General features: G+C 33.4%; 1 protein-coding gene across 1 annotated transcript in view; it reads left to right on the forward strand.

Moving 5' to 3' along the window:
* Positions 1–20,048, forward strand: part of SEMA3A (semaphorin 3A) — a 205,977-nt gene that overhangs the window by 59,599 nt on the left and 126,330 nt on the right. The window contains exons 2-3 of the mRNA XM_045828814.1: positions 2,519–2,676; positions 8,277–8,339. Of these exons, the coding sequence (XP_045684770.1) occupies positions 2,519–2,676; positions 8,277–8,339 (221 nt within the window). The remainder of the gene's footprint in view (positions 1–2,518; positions 2,677–8,276; positions 8,340–20,048) is intronic.

Genomic DNA, 20,048 nt, shown 5'->3' on the forward strand with positions numbered 1-20,048 from the left:
GTTGGTTGGTTTGGTTCAGTTTTTGATTACCTACTCAGTTTGATTTCTCTGGTATTAGGGTAGAATTATAGAGTTTAGAGTAGAGTTTAAAATTGGAAGAAAAACTAAAGGACATCTAGTCTATTTGATGAACAGCTCTCCTTAAACATCCATTCGATCAATGAAGAATATATCTACTGATATAGCCCCTACTTCTGGTAGGAGTTCTTTTCATCCTCACACAGCTCAGAGTACCTGAAATTTGAGTCATCTATTAATCTTTTGCAATCATTTGGACACTGGTGAGAGGAATAGCATTTAAATTCAGATATTATGTAGTGTATTCTCTGTTCTTTCCCTCAGGAGACTAATAGATCTTTATTTATTTCAAATATTATGTACATAAATGAAACTCTTTCCCTTGATCTATTCTTTTCTTTCTTTCTACCTTTCTTTCTTTCTTTCCTCCTTCCTTCCTTCCTTCCTTCCTTTTTTAAAAAATATTTTATTTATTTATTTTTAGAGAGAGGGGAAGGGAGGGAGAAAGAGAGGGAGAGAAGCATCAATGTGTGGTTGCCTCTTGTATGCCCCCTACTAGGGACCTGGCCCACAACCCAGGCATGTGCCCTGACTGGGAATCAAACCAGTGACCCTTTGGATCACAGGCCCGTGCTCAATTCACTGAGCTGCACTAGCCAGGTATTTCTTTGTTTCTTTTTCTTTATTTATTGTCAGGGTTAGAGTTGAGATAAGGGAAGTCTCACTATTGACATGTTTCTCATGAAATTTAAAAGCACCTTTTAAATATTTGTTAACAATTCCTATAGTTTTATGTAAGATATGGATAAATGGATAGATGCAGAAGATACATAGATAAATATGTAATAGATACATAAATAAACATTCAATTTAATATGAGTAACTTGGTAATATAGAAAAGAAGCCATAAGAGTTGAGGATGGTGGACTATTAATGATATATTTCCTGACATGAGGGAATGTTAATTCTGGAGAAAAGTCATTTATGTGAATGATTGTAATAGTTGACAGTTGATACAAGTCATGAGTGATTTAAGCAAAACATTACAAAGAAATTAAATCTGCCTTGACTGGTGTAGCTCAGTGGATTGAGTGCAGACTGCAAACCGTAGGGTCTCAAGTTCGATTCCCAGTGAAGGCATATGCTTGGGTTGCAGGCCAGGTCCCCAGTGGGGGTCAGATGAGAGGTAATCACACATAGATGTTTCTCTCCCTCTCTTTCTCCCTCCCTTCTCCTTTCTCTAAAAATAAGTAAATAAAATCTTAAAGAAGCTAAATCTATGAGAATTTCTTGGAACTTGCATTTGAAGTAGCTTATAAGGGTGAGTACTTCTGGGTCAAGGTTAAGAGAAAGAGGACATGAGGAGGAATAGTGGTGTGGAGTCTAAACTCAGATGGTAGTGATTAGATCTTTAATGCTAAGTTAAAGTGTTTGAACCTTGTTCTCTGTTAAAATAATATTTTAATTACATTGGAAGGCAGTAGGAGAAATAGATAAATCAAAGAGATTTATCAAATGGCTAATGTCCTGGGGTCAGGGTTGAGACAGCGAAAGGGTCTACATTGCCACTCCCTCTCCTTGAAAGGCACTGTCTACATTTTATGAATATTGATGAAAAGGTTCTATTATGTGTGTGCTGGAAAAATCTGAATCATTGATTCAAGGCACAGTTTTGGAGACTCTTCAACATTTCTAGTCCTTGGGAGGGGAGTTGTGATGGTTTATGTACATAACTTTGATGAAAGCAGATGTTTAAAGAAAACCTCTTTGCTGATAGTCAATAATTGCCTTTCTCTATGGAAGTGAACTTACAATTAATGTTATCTTTATATGAAAATATTTTTCTCACTTAAAGTATAGTTCTAACAGTTCAGTATTTGCCCATTCACACCAAAAGCAAATTGGAGAGCTTTAACAAGCAGAAAAGTTGAAGTCAGATAATATAATTAATTTAATTCGTGTTTTTACAAAAGGCCATCTCAGCTCCTTTATATATGTCAATTACAAAATTTTACAAAGAATGTGGCTGAAAAGACTAAAATTCTGCAATAAAATGAGACTTCAAACAACCTAGGAGGTTAAACAATGTTTCCTCCCACTAACTCTGCTAATGCTTATCCTTCTCACTAATGACTTGGATCAAATTAAGCCACTTATACCAGTCTTTGTAATATCAAAGGCATTTTATATGTAATACTGACCATTCTAATCCATTGCTAAATGCAAAGAGATTCCACCAGACCTGTTGTGAGGAGAAGGGATTTCTCTCCCTTTCTTCTATAGCACTGTGTGTCTTGAGAATGATATCAAGAAATGAATGAGTATAATCCCCATTTCAATGGAATGTAAAAAAGGTTGGCTTCTATATATTTTATATTACTGTGAAGAGAAACCATTGACTGGTAAGTGCAGCAGGGAGTAGTCAGATCACCATGTACCAAATCTATGCTTACATGGGACCTCAGATTAACACCCAACGTCTTGCTTTGTTACCTTGCAGAAATGTTGGAATCCAACAATGTGATCACTTACAATGGCTTGGTCAACAGCTCCAGTTATCACACCTTCCTCCTGGATGAGGAACGGAGCAGGCTGTATGTTGGAGCAAAGGATCACATATTCTCATTCAACCTGGTTAATATCAAGGATTTTCAAAAGGTATCTTTATTTTACTATATGCAATATAGTACTTTGGAAACATCTCAAGAATTCTCTAGATATATAACAGTGTGACAATTCAAAAAATGTTTAAATGAGTACTTTATCTTTTCAGATACAAACATGAATAATGCATTGATTTGACTATCACAAATCAATGGATGCAGTAAACCATAGAAACCCTCAAGGAAAAAGCTATAGTATTTTCAAAAACGATATATAGTTGTATCATTTTTCCTGCATAAAATTAAATAAATACCTGAACCATTATAAAAATATATTATAATTTATTTAATGTACTACATATATATGTATGTGTATATTATGTATGTATATATATAAATATAAATGTATACACCTTTATGTGGCCAGCAAATGCACACAGTTCATTAATCATTATACACATGCCTAATCTGGTATGTCAACTATGCTTGTAAATAAAATTTATTGGAAAACTGGCATTCATTTACATATTTTCTATGTCTGCTTTCATTCTACAATGGTGGAATTGAGTTATTGTGATAGAGATCATCTTTCTCACAAAGCCTAAAATATTTAGTATCTGGTCTTTTAAACAAAAAGTTTTCCAAACACTTATCTGAAAGATCAATTTTCAGTGTCAGGTTTTTACATATGTGGTTATTTAGATACTAGTCATTTGTCAGTTTTATCTTTATGCTTTATAGAGTTTCTGGCTTATTTAATTAATAAAGTGTACAGTTTGCAACATAAACATTGATTGAAAATTAGTGGATATTGTGCTACTGAGTCTATATGCTATACTCTCTAAATGAACCATTTTCCCAGTCAATATTTCCAGTGTTCTTTAAGGAGCAAAGATCTTTATGCAACAGCTTTTACAAAAGTGCTAGTTTAACATGCTTTTAAGAGTGTATACACTTCAGTATTTATGTACATTAGTTTTGCTTCTTAACACATAGGATTTTAAAGTGGTGTGCCTCAAATTCATATACACTGTAAGAGACAGAACAATACTTTTTTTAACAGTTGTCTGATTATATAAAAAGCTTTTGTTCTGTTTGGAGAATATTGCTTTTGGGATAAAATGAAGATTTAAATTCAGAGCTGATTCAGATCTCTAAAGATCTGAAGATCTCTTTAGTGCTGCACTAAACCTAAGACTTGCTTTGTTTCTATTACTGAAATACTAAAATTCTGAATATATATAAAGAGATTTGATTCACTATATATAGGCATATAAAATAACAATACTGATATATAATATCAATACATAATACTTTAGAATTAAAATATAACATTTAAAAATCACCATGGATATTTATTTTTTGACTTTTTCATCTGTCTGTATTTTAAACCAGCACAGATAATAGCAGTACCCTAACATCATCCATTATCTAAGAAAACTGCTTATTCCTATTTTCGGAAATGATAAAAACATTTATCTTAGGGTCTTTCATAAAGGTCACAAAATAAGCAAATTTTTATTGTTTTAGTGAATGGAAATTATCCTTTAAAAATGAATGAAAAATCTAAGATGATTATAAAAATTTGCTATTTTAATAACAAACATTTATGTCAGTTCAACTTTGGGATGTTTATATTTTGATCATTTTGTAAAATTCATATATAAATATAAATATATGTGTACACATCTATATACCTATAGATAGGCAATATAGAAGCATATAACACTTCATAATGTAATATTTAATGTATTTAACATTTTCCACTAAATAGTCTTTTTGGTTTGCACATTCAATTAGTTTTAAAATTGAAAAGACTAAATTATCATATAAGCCAATAATTTTATCTATGAGAAAAATCCTATGGCCACTTGAGTGCCCAAGATATATCACAGTAGCTCTTCTACCAATTAGATTTTCTTATATGATTATTTATTAAGTATTGTATTATTTTTCATATGAACAACTGTAAACCTACATTCGTCTTCCCTCATGCATACTGAAAGAATGAATTAATTAAAGTTAGGTGACTTGCACAGTGTTATAGCATTCTTGTTGAACCTCCTGCTCTTGAGTTTAAAATCATTATTCTAGTAATAGAAGATATATTTCTAACATGAAAACATCCCATTTCAAAAATATTACTTAATTTTAATTGTATCATGCTGCCTATAAGAGTAAATACAATTTTCTTAAGTATTTCATCTCTTTGAATATATTTGTATATTTTACCCTATTTTTACTGTTATTTAACAACTTTTTTCTAAGCTTCTGCTACTGTGATAAACTCTATAGCATATAATATAGTGTCAGAATTCTTGAGGAACGTACAAAGTGATGGTAAAGATAAAAGTTTATGAACATAAAGGTAAATACTAGGCCAATCCTTGTTAGATACAAAAACATATCCTCAGGCTTGGAAGGACTATGGAAAGATTCTTGGCCATGATAAAAGGGTGCAATATCTTTAAAGTGTAAATGGTTACTAAATAACTAATTAAGAGGGGCCACCATGATTAGCAGCATAAAGAAAGACAGTGTAAAATAGATCATGAAGCACTTTGAATAGTATAATAGATAAGAAATTTAGATATTGTTAGTTAAGTGGTAAATTTTTGAGAATAAGAGAAAAAATATCAACAGGTTAACAAATGTATGTATATTTGTGTGTATACATATAAACACACACACATACACACACACACACACACACATTACTCTGGAACTCTAGAAAGTTGAAAGTATACACATCCTTTCTAGTATGATGTAATTTAGCACAAATATTAACAAAATTATATTAATTTTTCACATAAGAGAGAAATCACAAAATGAAGCTCATGCTATCTCAACACACAATCAAGATGTAGGAAACTATGAAAAAGCAAACTGCCTTTCTGAATTAAAAAATTATGTTTTAATAATATTTGAATTTTGTACAAACTTACTAGAAAGGTGAATAATTTTAGCTCTGGTATATATTATTATTGTGGAGTCCCAGGGATCATTTATGAGTTATCTTCCTCTGTTGTAACCATTAACTAAGAATAGATCATTGGCCTTTGTATAGCCAGTGTAAGGCTAAGGCTGTGGAGCCTGTGGAAGGGAACTGCCAAGCAATTGTAGTAACTCAGGAGTCAGGGTATGAAAATGGGAAGGGCATGCATTTACCCCTCTAGGGTGTTTTTGACTGTGTGACTACTTTGTAATAAATAGCCTTGTGGAACAAGTCAAATAACAGTTCAAATTTATACAACACACACAGACATATATGTAAAGAAAAGCACATAAAAAAGAATATGTAAATTAAAAGATTCAAATGGTAAAAATTAATGCACATCCAAAAATGTTTAGTGTTTTTAATTATGCTATAGATCTGAAATGTGTATGTCATCATAGGTTATTTCAATATGTCCTAAGTTCTTGCTAATAAGTATACTGTATTTTGCCTTTCAATACCCTAGGTTGACTATCACAGCCTTTGTCCAAGTTTATGACCATTTATATTGAATTTTCTAGAGGTTCCCAATGAATGCTAATCAGTCATTTTGAGACTAAAAGTTTTTTTAGCTGACATGAATGATTATGTGCCACCATCTCTGGACTTTTACATAAGATCTCCACTCCCTGAAATTAACTAATGCTAGCAGAAGAGAAGGCTGAGTAAAAAACATTAAATTTATTGGCCCCAGGAGAGATAAGAGTCATTGGAATTGCTAAGGGAAACTAAAATTTTATATTAGAACTTAGATGAGGGTATATGCATTAACATTACTGAGGGGAAATGTATCCACAGTCCTCGAAGCCACCAGAAACACCTCAGTTTATCAACCACTGTCACTGAATTCATACAACATAGGAACCTTTGTTGCAGGATGAAGGATGAAGACCCAAAATTAGGGATGAAAATGCAAACAATTATTTCTCAGTTAGTCTGTTTTGCCTACAGTAAAGAGGGTGATTATTTTTAGAGCTATTTATTTGCTTCATTTTCCCCTTTATTTGCTTCACTTTCTCCTTTATCTCTTACCTATTTTCCCTGTCAAAAATTTTTTTCCTAAGATTAGTTTTTTCTAGCCCTATAAGTTGTTCATTCGAGCACATTCTGCTGAGATTTGGATTAGGGTAATGAATCCAGAGCAACCAATGTTAAAATTTCAAAATCACTATTTCAAGCTACTGATCCACTTAGAAGAATGTAAGCTATATTCTGTGCCTACTTCTACCTCTCTTTACTAGACACTCATATCCTCCCAAGATGGTCTCTCTGTCCCAACCTGCTTTGGAGTTCTTTGCACCACACACTGATTAGTTCAACAGGCATGCCTTGGAGATATGGAGGGTCTGCTTCCAGACCTCTATTAATAAAGCAAGTATCTCAATAAAGCAAGTAAAAATCACTTTGCTGGTGGAGAGTCTTGTCTTCAATTTGTTAAAAAATGCAACATATGTGAAGTGTAATAAAACAAAACACAAGAAAACAAGGCATTCCTATATTAACTACAGGAATTTCTGTGTTGGTTGGTTTGCATATATGAAGTCTGTTCAGAGGGTATCCAGCCATGTACTATGAATAATAGAGGCATTTATTGAAGAAGATACAAGAAACATTGTACATAGGACAATGACGCCTCATTCCCCTTCAAAGAAGGCACCCTGGGGTCTCACACAGTTCTCCCAATTGTCATCAGGTGTCTTGTGGTAGTTTCCTGAATCTCATCAATGAAATCTCATCAATCTGAAATCGCCTTCCCTTTCAAAGGTGATTTTAGTTTTGGGAAAAGCTGGAAGTTTCAGGGAGCCAAATCTAGGCTGTAGGGATGCTGAGTCACCAGGGTAATTTGATGTTTTGTCAAAAACTCTGCACCAAATATGATGCATGAACAGGCAAGTTGTATTGAAGAAGCTGCCAGTCACCTGTTGGTCATGGCTGTGGCCGCTTTGCATCTCTCAGCCCACAAAAAACATTGAGGTAGCACTGCTTATTAATTGTTTGACCTGAAAGAGTGTTCTCACAATGGTCAACACCTTCCCAATCAAAAAACAGAATTCAGATGTTCTTGCTCTTACTGTGACTTTGCCATACCTTCTTGATCATCTTTGAAGCATTTGTGCCACACTTTTATTTGTGTGGCACTCATTGCATCATCCCCAAAGGCTTCTGAATCATCCAAATAGTTTCCATGGAGGAATGTTCAACTTTAACCCCAAATTTGATGCAGATTTGTTGCTCTATTCACTCAGTCATTTTGAATGCTATGGCCACACAGTACACACATTCTCTCAACAGCATCTACCGCCCCCACCGACTAGTGCAATGAAGTCATTGTTCATGCATGTGCATTCCAGTCCAATCTCCTTAGCTGCCAGGTTACATAGATGTTGGACAAATCATTCTCATTATATTAACAATGGCTGGAGTCTTTCTGGACAGAACTTATACAGCAAATCCACATGGGTACACAAAGGGTGAATTATTTAAGTTAATACCAGTTAACTGATACCACTGAACAGTGTAAACTGAAAGGTTCCTGCCACATAATGTTTTATGGAACTTTCCTTGTCTCAGTTTCCCCAACTAGGTCCAACACACTGTAATGTTGGATCTAGTATTGAGAACTTAATTGGCATAAAATAATGCTCCTTCTCTGCCTTTAGATTGTGTGGCCTGTATCTTATACCAGAAGGGATGAGTGCAAGTGGGCTGGAAAAGATATTCTGGTAAGTATAAATCTATGAAATAATTTTAGTAGTTGCATAAAGTAATTTATTACTCTACCATCATTTTTGTGCTTGTGGATTATTTAATCACTCTTTAGAAACAAAACGATAGTTAATTTGGGATACTTATATTTTTATGTAAAGTATTTACAGTTTTATTTAAAGAAAGTAGGTTAAAATAACAACATGCCTAAATAAAGCACAACTATGTCCCCTTTGATGATTTTATATATGCAAAAGAATAAAATGCAATATTGTAGCACATATATTTATATTAAATAATTAAACTTTTTTGTACAGATTGGTTTTAATATGTTAATTCCTCCTGAATTTCTTTTGAATGACATGAAATATTTTTACCTCTGAACCATAATTAAATTACCAGTCCTTTCTTCTTTCTATTTCTTTCTTTTCTTCCCTTTATAAAGTGTGCTCCATTTTCCTCTCTCCTTTCTTGCCTGTCTTCCTCCCTTCATTCAAATTTCTTCCTTCCTCTTCTCCTTTCTTTCCTTCCTTCCTTCCTTCTATTCATCCCTTAAATAAATATAGATTGAGAAATGGCTATGTAACATACTCTAAACATATATAATTTATTAATTAAAAAAATAAATGGCTATATAACAGCATTGTCCTGGTTACTGCAGAACAAAAGATGAATGGTAAGCAATTCCTATAATGTTTTTACCATTTTAAAAAATGAGGCCATTGTTCCTGAGGTAAAGTTTAGCAGTACAGTTAAGGGTGCTACTGGTTTTATGTATAGCCAGGTATCTGCACAGACCATGAAAGGTGGTTATAATCATCAAAATCAACGAACAGAAATCCAGTACTTAAAATATAATTTGTATTATTTTATGTTCTATCACACATTTTTTGGATGTCTAAAGCAAAAATAAATATTTTAAAAGTTTTGTCCATGTATTAGCATTTACAAGAAATTTATCCTATGTACCAAAAGACATAAATCAACCTGTATGTGTATAAATAGATATATTGACATGTTCAAGGGACAACTTGATTGATTGGTAGCAGTTGCCTGAGATGATGCACAGGCATACCTTAGAGATATTTCGGGTTCAGTTACACACCACTGTAATAAAGCAAGTATTGCAATAGAGTGGTAATCTTTTTTTTTTATTTGCCGATGGACGGTCTTCAATCTGTAAAAAATTGCAACATTTGTGAAGCGCAATAAAGCAAATCTCAACAAAACGAGGTATGTCTGTGCATGTTTAGAATGATTTAGATAGAATCGAGTTCATGGGAAAAGAATGCATCAATCTAGTAGCCATGCTGGCCGCAGGTGAAGGAAGGCAGATAAAGTTGCACACAGCACAAGTGTTCACCATCCTGATTAATTTCACCTCAGCAAACATGGAAAATTCATCTTTGAAAACCCCATTTTATATATAATGATTATAAATCACATTAACCTTCATACTACAGTAAATATTTTTGTGTTTGTGTGAAATTGGATAAAAAATAAGTGTGTTTTATCAAATATTACACTATCCCAAATGATGAATACATTGGGACTATTGGAAAGGATTAAATATGAAGTAGAAGTCCAGAGAAGTCAAGAATATTCTGTTGGTGCCCCCAGACACTCATTGTACTTGAGCAAGTACCTTAACTTTGGGAGGGCTTTTGTATCTTATCTATTAAATGGAATATACATATGTCACAATTTTGAGAAATTACTTAAAAGTAGAAACTACTCCAAAACCATAAGGCAAAATATATAACTGAGTATACAAAAGTTTATTAACATAGAATGCCATATTTACCATTAATGAATTATGTTTAAAGATTTCAACATGGTGGTAACTAAGGGTAGATAAAAATGGAGATATTACCTATATACAACTGTGACTTTTAAAAACACAGACTTTCTCCTTTTCTATGAAAGTTTAATAGGTGAAGACATGCAAACTTAATGATAATGTTTTCTGTGCCAAGTACTATGATAATTTTATATATAATACTTTAAATATAGTTTTAATGATAACTTTGTAAGGTGGGTATTATTATCACCATTTTCTTAATCATGTAGTATAATGATTTAGAATATTCATTTGAATTTTTTTTCATTGAAAAGTTTTGAAACATTTTGAATACTGTCCTAGAAGTTGGGGTCAAAATTTCTGTGTCTCTGATGAAGTTTTTGGTGTCTTGAGCATATATTGATTTGAATTTGCCTATGAACACACAGATAATAAATAATAAAGATTTGAATAAATACCTTATGTATTCTAGTGTTACCAAGGCTATGGACATAATAATGACTGGCTCACAGCATTCCTGTAGGACTCAAACAATCACAAGTAAAATTAGTACAGAGGCTGTAATGCATGATACAAATATTAACTACTATTATTATTATACATATATGTTGTTTAGACAGTTTCTAAGGGAAATTAGTTTTGCCCTCTTAGTGATCATGGCCACTCTAGAGTTACACTTTTCTGAATTCAATTCAGTTTGAAAATTGAAGATTATAACCAGACTTATCTGACAAATTATCTGAATTTTATAATAAGCACTGAAACCAAATATTGAACATATTTGATTTAATGATTGAATTAGATCATTCAGTTTCTAAGAGAGCAGATATTCTTTTGTGTTTGTGGTTTCCAAAATTCACCTCAGTATATTTTTTCTTGTCTTTTATGGCTCTCTTCTCCTCTTACCTCTCACCCCCACCCCTTCTCTGCTATACTCAACACTGAATATATACTCAATATCTGCTTTTCTCAATACTGAAAAATGAGAGAGTCTAATGTGAGCCCAGATGCAGTTAATTCAGCAGCTGCAATAAAGTCATGATCCCAAAGTTCCCTGTGGGTAATCCTGATTGTGACCTCAGAAGTTTCCACTCTAAAAAGGGTAACTTTATTGTATTTTCCAGGCTTACTGAAAATGCTTATGGGTTTTATAAAACTAAATTAAAAGGAAATAAGACATCATTTCTTAACACATAATAAAGATTCTGAAAACATATACATAGTGCTTCATGCATTATAGTAGAGAGATAATTATGTGTCCACTGAGAAGTGAACTTCTGAAAGTTTAATTGTATGAGAATATTAGCCATACTAATCTTTTCAAAATCAACTAATTAATGTAATATGATAAAATGTTTGTACTGCGGTTATTTGTTTATATTGTGCATTGTCAATTTAATTACTATGGATTTTAAGTTCTCTTTGTTGACACTCATTTAATGAAAGGAAGAGACAACAATTTTCAGATACCTTAGTTCAAGAAAGAATATGTAGCATTCTTCTACAGTAAGCATCAAACATTAAACTATGTTAAAATAGTAAAATGTATTTTCTACTACTTTTCTAGAAACCCATCTTATTGCTTTAATATTGCCTTTTATTGACCTATTATTCAAAATGTATTTTGTGCATTTGGAATTTATTTTACTAAAATGTATTTTAGATTTTAGGTAACATCATTTATGTATTTCTTTTTAAGTATCAATTTCATTTAAATAGAATACATGGCATAATTGTATAAGAATTCTTGATTCTCATACAATTCATTGATTCTTTTTGGACTTCATATACATACCCATTTTTCTTTCATTTCTTTCTTATATGATTTTAGAATAGCAGTTGGTTGACTCCCCAGGATTTATAACATTTCTTCCTTAATAAACATGAAAACATAAATAACATTAGTATTTTTACCAATAATTTTGTAAATAACCACTTAGAAAGAAAGAACCCTTTAGGTAAAGAGTTGTTTCATAATTTTCATTCAACACATGATTTTTGAAGTGATACATGGACAGTTTGATGGAAATTCTGAACTCTATCTTGAGTAAATGATAGTCAGCTGTGACTCACGGACCATAATTCCTTTCAAAGAGCTCTTGTAATGCTGAAAACCACAAGAATGAGGTTTGAGTGGTTTTTGCAACCATTGGGACTCCAAGACAGTATTGTAACCAAAATAGGAACTGACCTGAACAATTACAGAAAAGTAAACTAATGACCTCCTTCAGTGTTCTCTAGAAGCTGAGTTTACCTTTTCCCTTCTGGCTTTAGTGTTCTCTCACAAAGCCCCCTGGAAATAAAACTTCTTTAAACAACCAGTCCTAGGGAAACTGCTCTCTTCTCGGAATTAGATTCAGATGCAAGGATACAATAATAAATACATTAAGAGAAGCCGGGCAAAGACACTGGTTAATATTATGTACCTTGAGAGCGGGTGAAGAATGTGTTGCTGAGTGTAAGATCATACAGAAAATTGAACACTCTCTGCATTCTTCCAGGCAGCAGGGAAAATACAAACCATCATTTCTCATGGCTCAGCTCTGTGTCAAATATATATGTTAAGTCAGCAACTGGAATTCAAGCAGCTATTCCACAAAGATGGCCTTTGTGGCAAAGAGGGAATCTGCAGCCTGAGACAATTGCTTAATATTCCCTGTCTCTCTCTCTAGAGAGAGAGTGCACATAAATGTGTCTGAGGCTGAGGCTGCTGATGACATTTCTGACAACAACATTAATATAAATTTCATTTTTCCTCTTGCAGAAGTGCATATGCAGGATATATACTAATATGCCTTCTTTTCTTGGTGGTGTAGGCTCTGAACCTATAGATTGTTATGGCATTTCTATACTAGAGGAGTGAACTGCTCATGAACTTTTCCATTGTTGTTACTTGAGAGTTGTAATTTTTAAAAATATGTATAATATATAATATTATTGGACAGAGACCCTGAATAAGGAGATAAATGTAATCCACATATATCTATTCTGACTGTTATTATCCAATTTACTTTCATTTTTTCTATTTTTCTGGTGCTTAAAATCCACTTTGTTATTCACAATAACATTTCTATTGAGGGATTAACTTCCTTGACCCTGGTTTGGAAATGAAAACCGAATACATGCTAAACTGTTAAAAGAATCTGTTTCAAATCAATAGCTCTCTGACTCTTCTTTGTTTATCCTATTAAACCATCTCTCTTTGCGCTGTTTCAATAAAACCAAATGGCAACCGTATGACTGTTAGAAATATTTTGAATATCACTGGAAATCAAAATTTCAACCATCTGAGAGGAACAAAAAATCTGATTCTCATAACATCCCTATGGTTGGATATGTTTCAAAGTGGAGTATCATGCACCTGAATTTTGGGACATTTTTGAAATTCTTAAGGGATTTATTTTTATATTTTTGTCTTTAGTTGTTATTCAATTTTAATGCTATTATATATTATAACATGTTTGTCAAAATATTCTGGCTCAAATTGCAGGACCTCAATACTAATTTTTGTCAAGTGAATGCAATTGAGACTTTGAAGCTATCCATGTGTCTGCAGAGCATCCAAAATGCATGTTAGTCCTTGAATTTCATTTACTTTTTCAAAGGTCAAAGCTGACAACAAGTTTAATATTTTTTTATTTTATTTTAGAGACTTCAAGGAATTATAGCAATTTATTAAATGGATAGTTAGAATTACCTCATACTCTACAAAAATTATAAGTTTCTATAAAATCTCTAAACCCTATTTACAATATAATCATTGGGAGAAGATTTTTCATGAGTCTCTCACACTTCTGCACATCTGGTGAAGAAAGGCATTAGCTGTCTATTTTGCAGAATATTTTTAGAAATATTTGTGCAGGGAAAAGACTTGGTAGGTAGTACCTCCCTGTGAAGCAAATGACTGGTTTGTAAACAGCCTTGAGAAGTAGCGATAGCATCTCCATTGGTGCAAAGGGTAGGTATGCTTACCATCCAGTACGATGGACATAAAATCAAGATCTAGATCTCCCTCAAGATCTAGTACGAGTTTGACTACTAAGAAGCATTCAGATTCCCTCAACCCAGGGCTCCTCTTCTGTAATCCAACTCAATGCATTTGCCGGTGTTACCTGGCTCTCTTCTCACTGCCCAGTGGGAATTGGAGCTTGGAGAACTGGCATGAGATGTGTTAATACTCTGAACACTGCTGATTCTGTGAGTAATAAAGTCTTTTATCTCTAACCCAGGAGACCTGTATCTTCTGCCAGGGTCCATGAAACTATGCCAGGGTGACTTATCTTACAAGTAAGGCAAAAACCAGATGCTTTACAGTTCTTGATGGCATCGATTACAATTGATTTTCGTGGACATGGTAGGTGCTCTCACAAGAAGACTATGGTCAGTTTATTCATTTTTAAACATGACTCCCATAATGAGATTTGGTGACATTTCAGGTACGCAGATAACTTTTTTTTTTTATGAAGGCCAGTGAATACCTTGTCTTTTAAATATCAGTGAAATAAGCACAGGTTTTCAGGTGCACACTCATGCAGGAGTATTGCTGCTTGGGGGTAAATTTAAGGGAAAGTAAACAAAAGGATTATAGTTTTAATTTGGCATTCAGAAGTGGTAGTGGTAATAACTAACACTTATTGAAAACTTGCTATATATACTTGGTATTGTTCTAAACACATTATTTTTACTAGCTCATTTATATAACTCATATTTGGATACAAGATACACATTTCAAAGCAATCAGATGAACCAATTTTGTATCCTAGGTAAGAGATGCATGGGAAATGAAGCTTTACCATTAAAGTTGCATTAAGAATTAAGTTTTCTTTGTATTTTTAACTTACATGTTCTACTGACACAACAAAGGGTGGTGGCACTCATTGTGTCTGAATTGCCATGGAGCAGGTCACATACATGTGAAGTTAATTTTTTTGGAAATCTTTTGATTCTGCATTAAAATTTAAATGCATTTTAAGTTTATATTTGCAAGTATTTAGTCTAGCACTTATAGTAGAGACATTATATAAACAAACACTCTCAGAGGGCTTGGGGATTTTAATTGTGTTCTTTTTTATTAGAAATTTCAATTGTATCGTTAGATGGCTAAAATTAAATGCAACTATTTGTCATTGACAAATTATTATTTAGATTTGATCAGACACCATATTTCACCCACACATCAATATACATACTTTTTGGAGTACAGTGAGAATTTTTTACTCCATGAGTTTCATTGGAACAATTTGGACAGTTCCTCTGGGACCAGGACTTCAGCCAATGTTATCTCACTGCATAGTTAGCAGATTGTTCCAAGTCCATGTGATATGCAGTTTCTAGTAGCTGTCACTGATATTTTGTTTCTTTATGTACTTGATAATCTTCAAGAATAAAATTCTACTTATTTCTGAGGATACACTAAACATCATAATGTAGATTTAACAAGAGATCTGGAAATATTTTTCTTAGATACTCTCTTTCTCAATGACTCAAGGCAAATAAACGTTGGTTAACTTTTTAACTGCTCAATTTGATTTGGAAATATAGCAATAAAAAGCTGCTTTTTATGTCCACAAGACATCAAGAAACTTTCTTAAAGTTTTATTTATATCATGTAATTTTTACAGATTTATGCTTGCTGTATTTTTCAACAACAGTAAGAAAAACAGGATGCAGCACTGGCTGGTGTGGCTTAGTGGATTGAGCACAGGCCTGCAAACAAAAGGATCACTGGTTCAATTCCCAGTCAGGGCACATGCCTGGGCTATAGGCCATGTTCCCAGTAGGGGGTGCACTAGAGGCAACCACACATTAATGTTTCTCTTTCTCCCTTCTTTTCCCTCTGTCTAATAATAAATAAACAAAAAATCTTAAAAAAAAACAGGATGTAAAATACATTATGCTAAGTACTTATTATGACCACCTACAATGAGGTAAAGCCAATGAACAGTACAAATGTGACAATTAGACAGCACAATAGAAAAGAAAATATAAACCAAAAATAGATGTTATCAACTTCCTTGGTCAGTGTCATTTTAAAGTGAAATTTGTTCAAAGCTTCTTTAAATAGAAGAGAATTGCATTGGGCAACTTTTGCTAATATCATGGTCTGTAGTGGCTATGTGTATAATAATTTTGACCAAGTTTGAAAGTTTCAAATAATTTGCAAGAAAAATATTTATAAAACATCAAGCAGTATTTCTAGAACTTCAAAACAAATAGTCATTCTGGAAGTGAAAAACCAGTCAAATGTGACCCTTAACTGAAACGAACATTTAAGTAAAATGATTTGGTGGCTTAGTGCAGGAGGCTTTATTTAGTTTATCACATCATTCAAGCCACTTTAAATTTCTTTTCCAATAGCATAGGTTTAAAGATTACGTAATTAAATTAATATGAACAGACATACATTCTTAAATAACTAGCCATGAAATTATGCCAACTGTGCTGTCCTAGTTTAATCAGAATTAAAAAAAAATCTGACATTAAAAGAAAACAAAACAAAGCATTAACATGGGAAGGTCAATTGATTTTATTCTACCATCTTTCTTAATAGTGAAGGTAAACCTATCTCCCAAAATAGACAAAACAGCCCACTCACTATTTCATATGGCAGATGTTTAAAAACCTCAGGTTACAAATTCAAGATTAGATGGCTAGTATTATAATTAGAAGACAATTAAATCTTAGTTTTACTAGCTATCTCCCTTTGAGGAAGAGATTTCTAACATTCTTTAGTAAATGCTGAGGTATTAGGAAGACATGATTATGGATGATCTGATGTCAGCACAGAGTTAAAAGAAAAAGGCACACAACATTGCTGTTAGATAAGTATGGGACAGCTTAAATAGAGAGAAGGATGAAGTGAGTGACAGGAACAATCTCACGGATTACTGCTTTGGCATGAAGATGCTAGTATTTGGTTTGCTTGCCAAATAAATTGACCAGAGAAAAAGAAAGTCAACAGATTAACTTCAGGAATTAAGCTTATTAATGGATTTCCATGCAGAAATGAATCCACCCTTCATGATATGGAAAGGCTTTCCCAGCTGCTAGATTATACATTAAAATATTTCTGCACAAACTGCAGATGGGCTATAGATTTTTTTTAAATGAATGTTCATTGACCTGAGGCGATACGTCCTGTACCCCTTCATTCTGGGCTAATTTGTATTTGAACCAAAACAAGTTGTTATGTTTAGTCATGAACTGAATATATTTGAATAGAGATTGTTCATCTTCACAGTCTTCTCTCCTTTTTCTTTTATTTATAGTAAAATTTCACTGTTTCATCCATAATTTAAGAACCTGGAAGGAGGTTATTGGAATTGGAGGTAAATTATATTCTTTTGTGAAAAGCGTAATTATCAGAAGTTAGTTAAAAACACCTCAATTCTCTTTAAATTTTCATGCATGGAGCAGTTGTTTTGACAGATGGGTGGACTTTATTTTTGTAACCGTCCGGGAAAAGACTGTGTAACACAGGCTAATCAGTGCTACATATTTGTAATGTTTGTTTTTGAAGCTCTGTGCATTTGGCTCCTGTATCATTTTCAGAGGGTAGACATTTTCTTTCTAATTTATTTTTCCAGGCTAATATCTCTATGTGTAATTCCTCTGAAATTACACATTTGATCTGAAAGCACTAGAAATCCTTAAAAAAATAAGTGTAAATGGTTTGTCACTAAGGATGATGAATCATTGCTCCTCAGGTGTGGCCCTGGGGTTTGCTGGTTTATAACTGCCTTTACTTTTACTTCTAGGCTAAGTTAAAAATTTATAATGCTGTGGGTCTGGAGTGCATTTCAGTGAAGGAAAACATCAGTGTGGTTGCCTGACTCTTGGGAAGCCAACTTGTTGCTAAGTTTGTCTGTATATATCAACTTAAATTCCAAAAAGGATCAAGGTTTGAAAATGAATTCATTTTGAACTGATTACATTCTCTTTATTACACTGTAAATCCGCCAGTGCTGAGCAAAGCAGTGCAGTTGTTTAATGCCAAAAAGTACATTACATTCTGAGGTTTAAGAACCGTCATGGTTCAAGAAAAGGTCAGGAGCACTCCTCTTCCGTCTCCCCAGAACAGCAATGTGTGAAGTGTGTTTCCTCTTTTTGCCACGCTTCCTTCTTTTATCATGGGATGTCCAGGCTGCTTCCAAATAAAATGAATATCCTGTTTTGGAACACTCAGAAACCTTGGCAGCGAAAAGCTACAGAACGAAGGCAAATGAATGATAGGATTAATACTCTTTTATGTAGGTTTTCTGCTTACAGAACAAATCCTTACTAACAATGTCTCCTTAAAGTTTTGGGTATTTTTCTATCCAGTTCTTTTACCTCACTGTTTCCTCTGCCATTATTGTTGGTGAATTTTCTCAAAGCTATTTGAACCAATTTTGAAAGTATTTAACTCAATTTCTTTGTTTCATTTCAGCCTTAACACACTATAAACCCAGGAAATTTCTCTCCACTTTATTTGCATCAACCTTTGCTTCAAAATAATATTGAGCTAGCCCCTGGGCATGGCAACAATACAATCTACTGCCAACTGGGAGAGTCCGGGGGAAATGAAAGGGATCATTCCAGGCCAAAGGCCAACAGGGTGGGTCTAGCTGCTCTGTGGCATAGATAGACTCCGTTATCGGCCTCCCCAGCGGTGAGGATGGTGTGTAGCACTTGCCAGGTTTCACAGCTACAGTTCTGACATTGATTTTTTTTTTCAGCTGCTGTGTAGAGGGATACTCATCACGTTAGAGAAGTTCTTCTGTGACAGCTAATAGAGAACAAATTGAAATTATGACATTCAGTGTGACTCTCTTCCGTAGTTTTGAAGAACCCCAAGAATTTTTGAATCACTAACTTTTGCCAATTAGTTATCTGACCTATAAGAGATAACACAAATTCTATGATTTTAGGATTCAAAAACAGTTACCGAGGTGACATGGGCCTTCATTTGTGGTCACAAATGTTCGTGTTTGTAAGGAATTTCCTTCCTTTTATGTTTTTATTGTGAAGAATTACAGCCTACTCTTAAATTTCTAAGATGAACTTAGGTATTACTAATAGGATTAGAGAATTCAAAATTGCATGAATTGTCTTTAAAAGCATGGCAGACAAACTGTAATCCTGTTCTTTTGTAAAATGAACACAACATCCATCTGGGACTACCACTATTATTTATTACTTATTTATTATCCATTTGCTTACCAATATACATGCAGCCAATTTCTTGGCTCTAACATATGGTGATGGAACTGGTTATTTATAATCTTGAATCAACCCACAATCAGGGATGACTATCTTTATATAAAAGCAGAGTGTGTGGCCACCTACATGTTTCCAGGAAAGCGATGCAATAAAACAGTTTCCTGAAAATGAGTTCTTTGCAAATGACTGAATTTTCTTAAAAGTACAAATAAATCCTTTGGGTAAGACCCATGAATGCCTCTTTTGTAAATGAGTTTATCAGCTGTTTCCCTCCAGACAACCTCTTTCCTCTGCCCAAGCATCCATGCCCTGCCCTCTTGGGGGAAGAGGAATAACTTAACAGAATGGGAACTTTGTTGCTAAGAGTCTTAGAAGTTAACTTGTATCAGTTTCACAGTTTTGCTCAAGATGTACCATGTTCAAAGTGAAACATGGCTGAGCTCCATGTACCCTTTACATGAGGAAATGTTTCTTTATAGCAACTTGAAAAATCAGTTGATTTCAGAGCTTAGTTTTGTATGTTATGTTAACATTATGTTATAATGCCTTACCAGACAAAAGTAAAAATCAGGATCTTAGTAGCAAAAAAACAGCATGAGAAATGAGGTGTTTTTTAGTAGTTACTCTTGTAAACTACTGAGCATATGTTAAGAAATCATAAGGAGTCATAACTTGAAATTTATATAATTCACTTTTAGGACAATATAGTCATAGGACATCCTCT

The sequence above is a fragment of the Phyllostomus hastatus genome, unplaced genomic scaffold (assembly GCF_019186645.2).
Source record: "Phyllostomus hastatus isolate PE091 unplaced genomic scaffold, TTU_PhHast_1.1 phas_scaffold_78, whole genome shotgun sequence".
Classification (NCBI taxonomy): domain Eukaryota; kingdom Metazoa; phylum Chordata; class Mammalia; order Chiroptera; family Phyllostomidae; genus Phyllostomus; species Phyllostomus hastatus.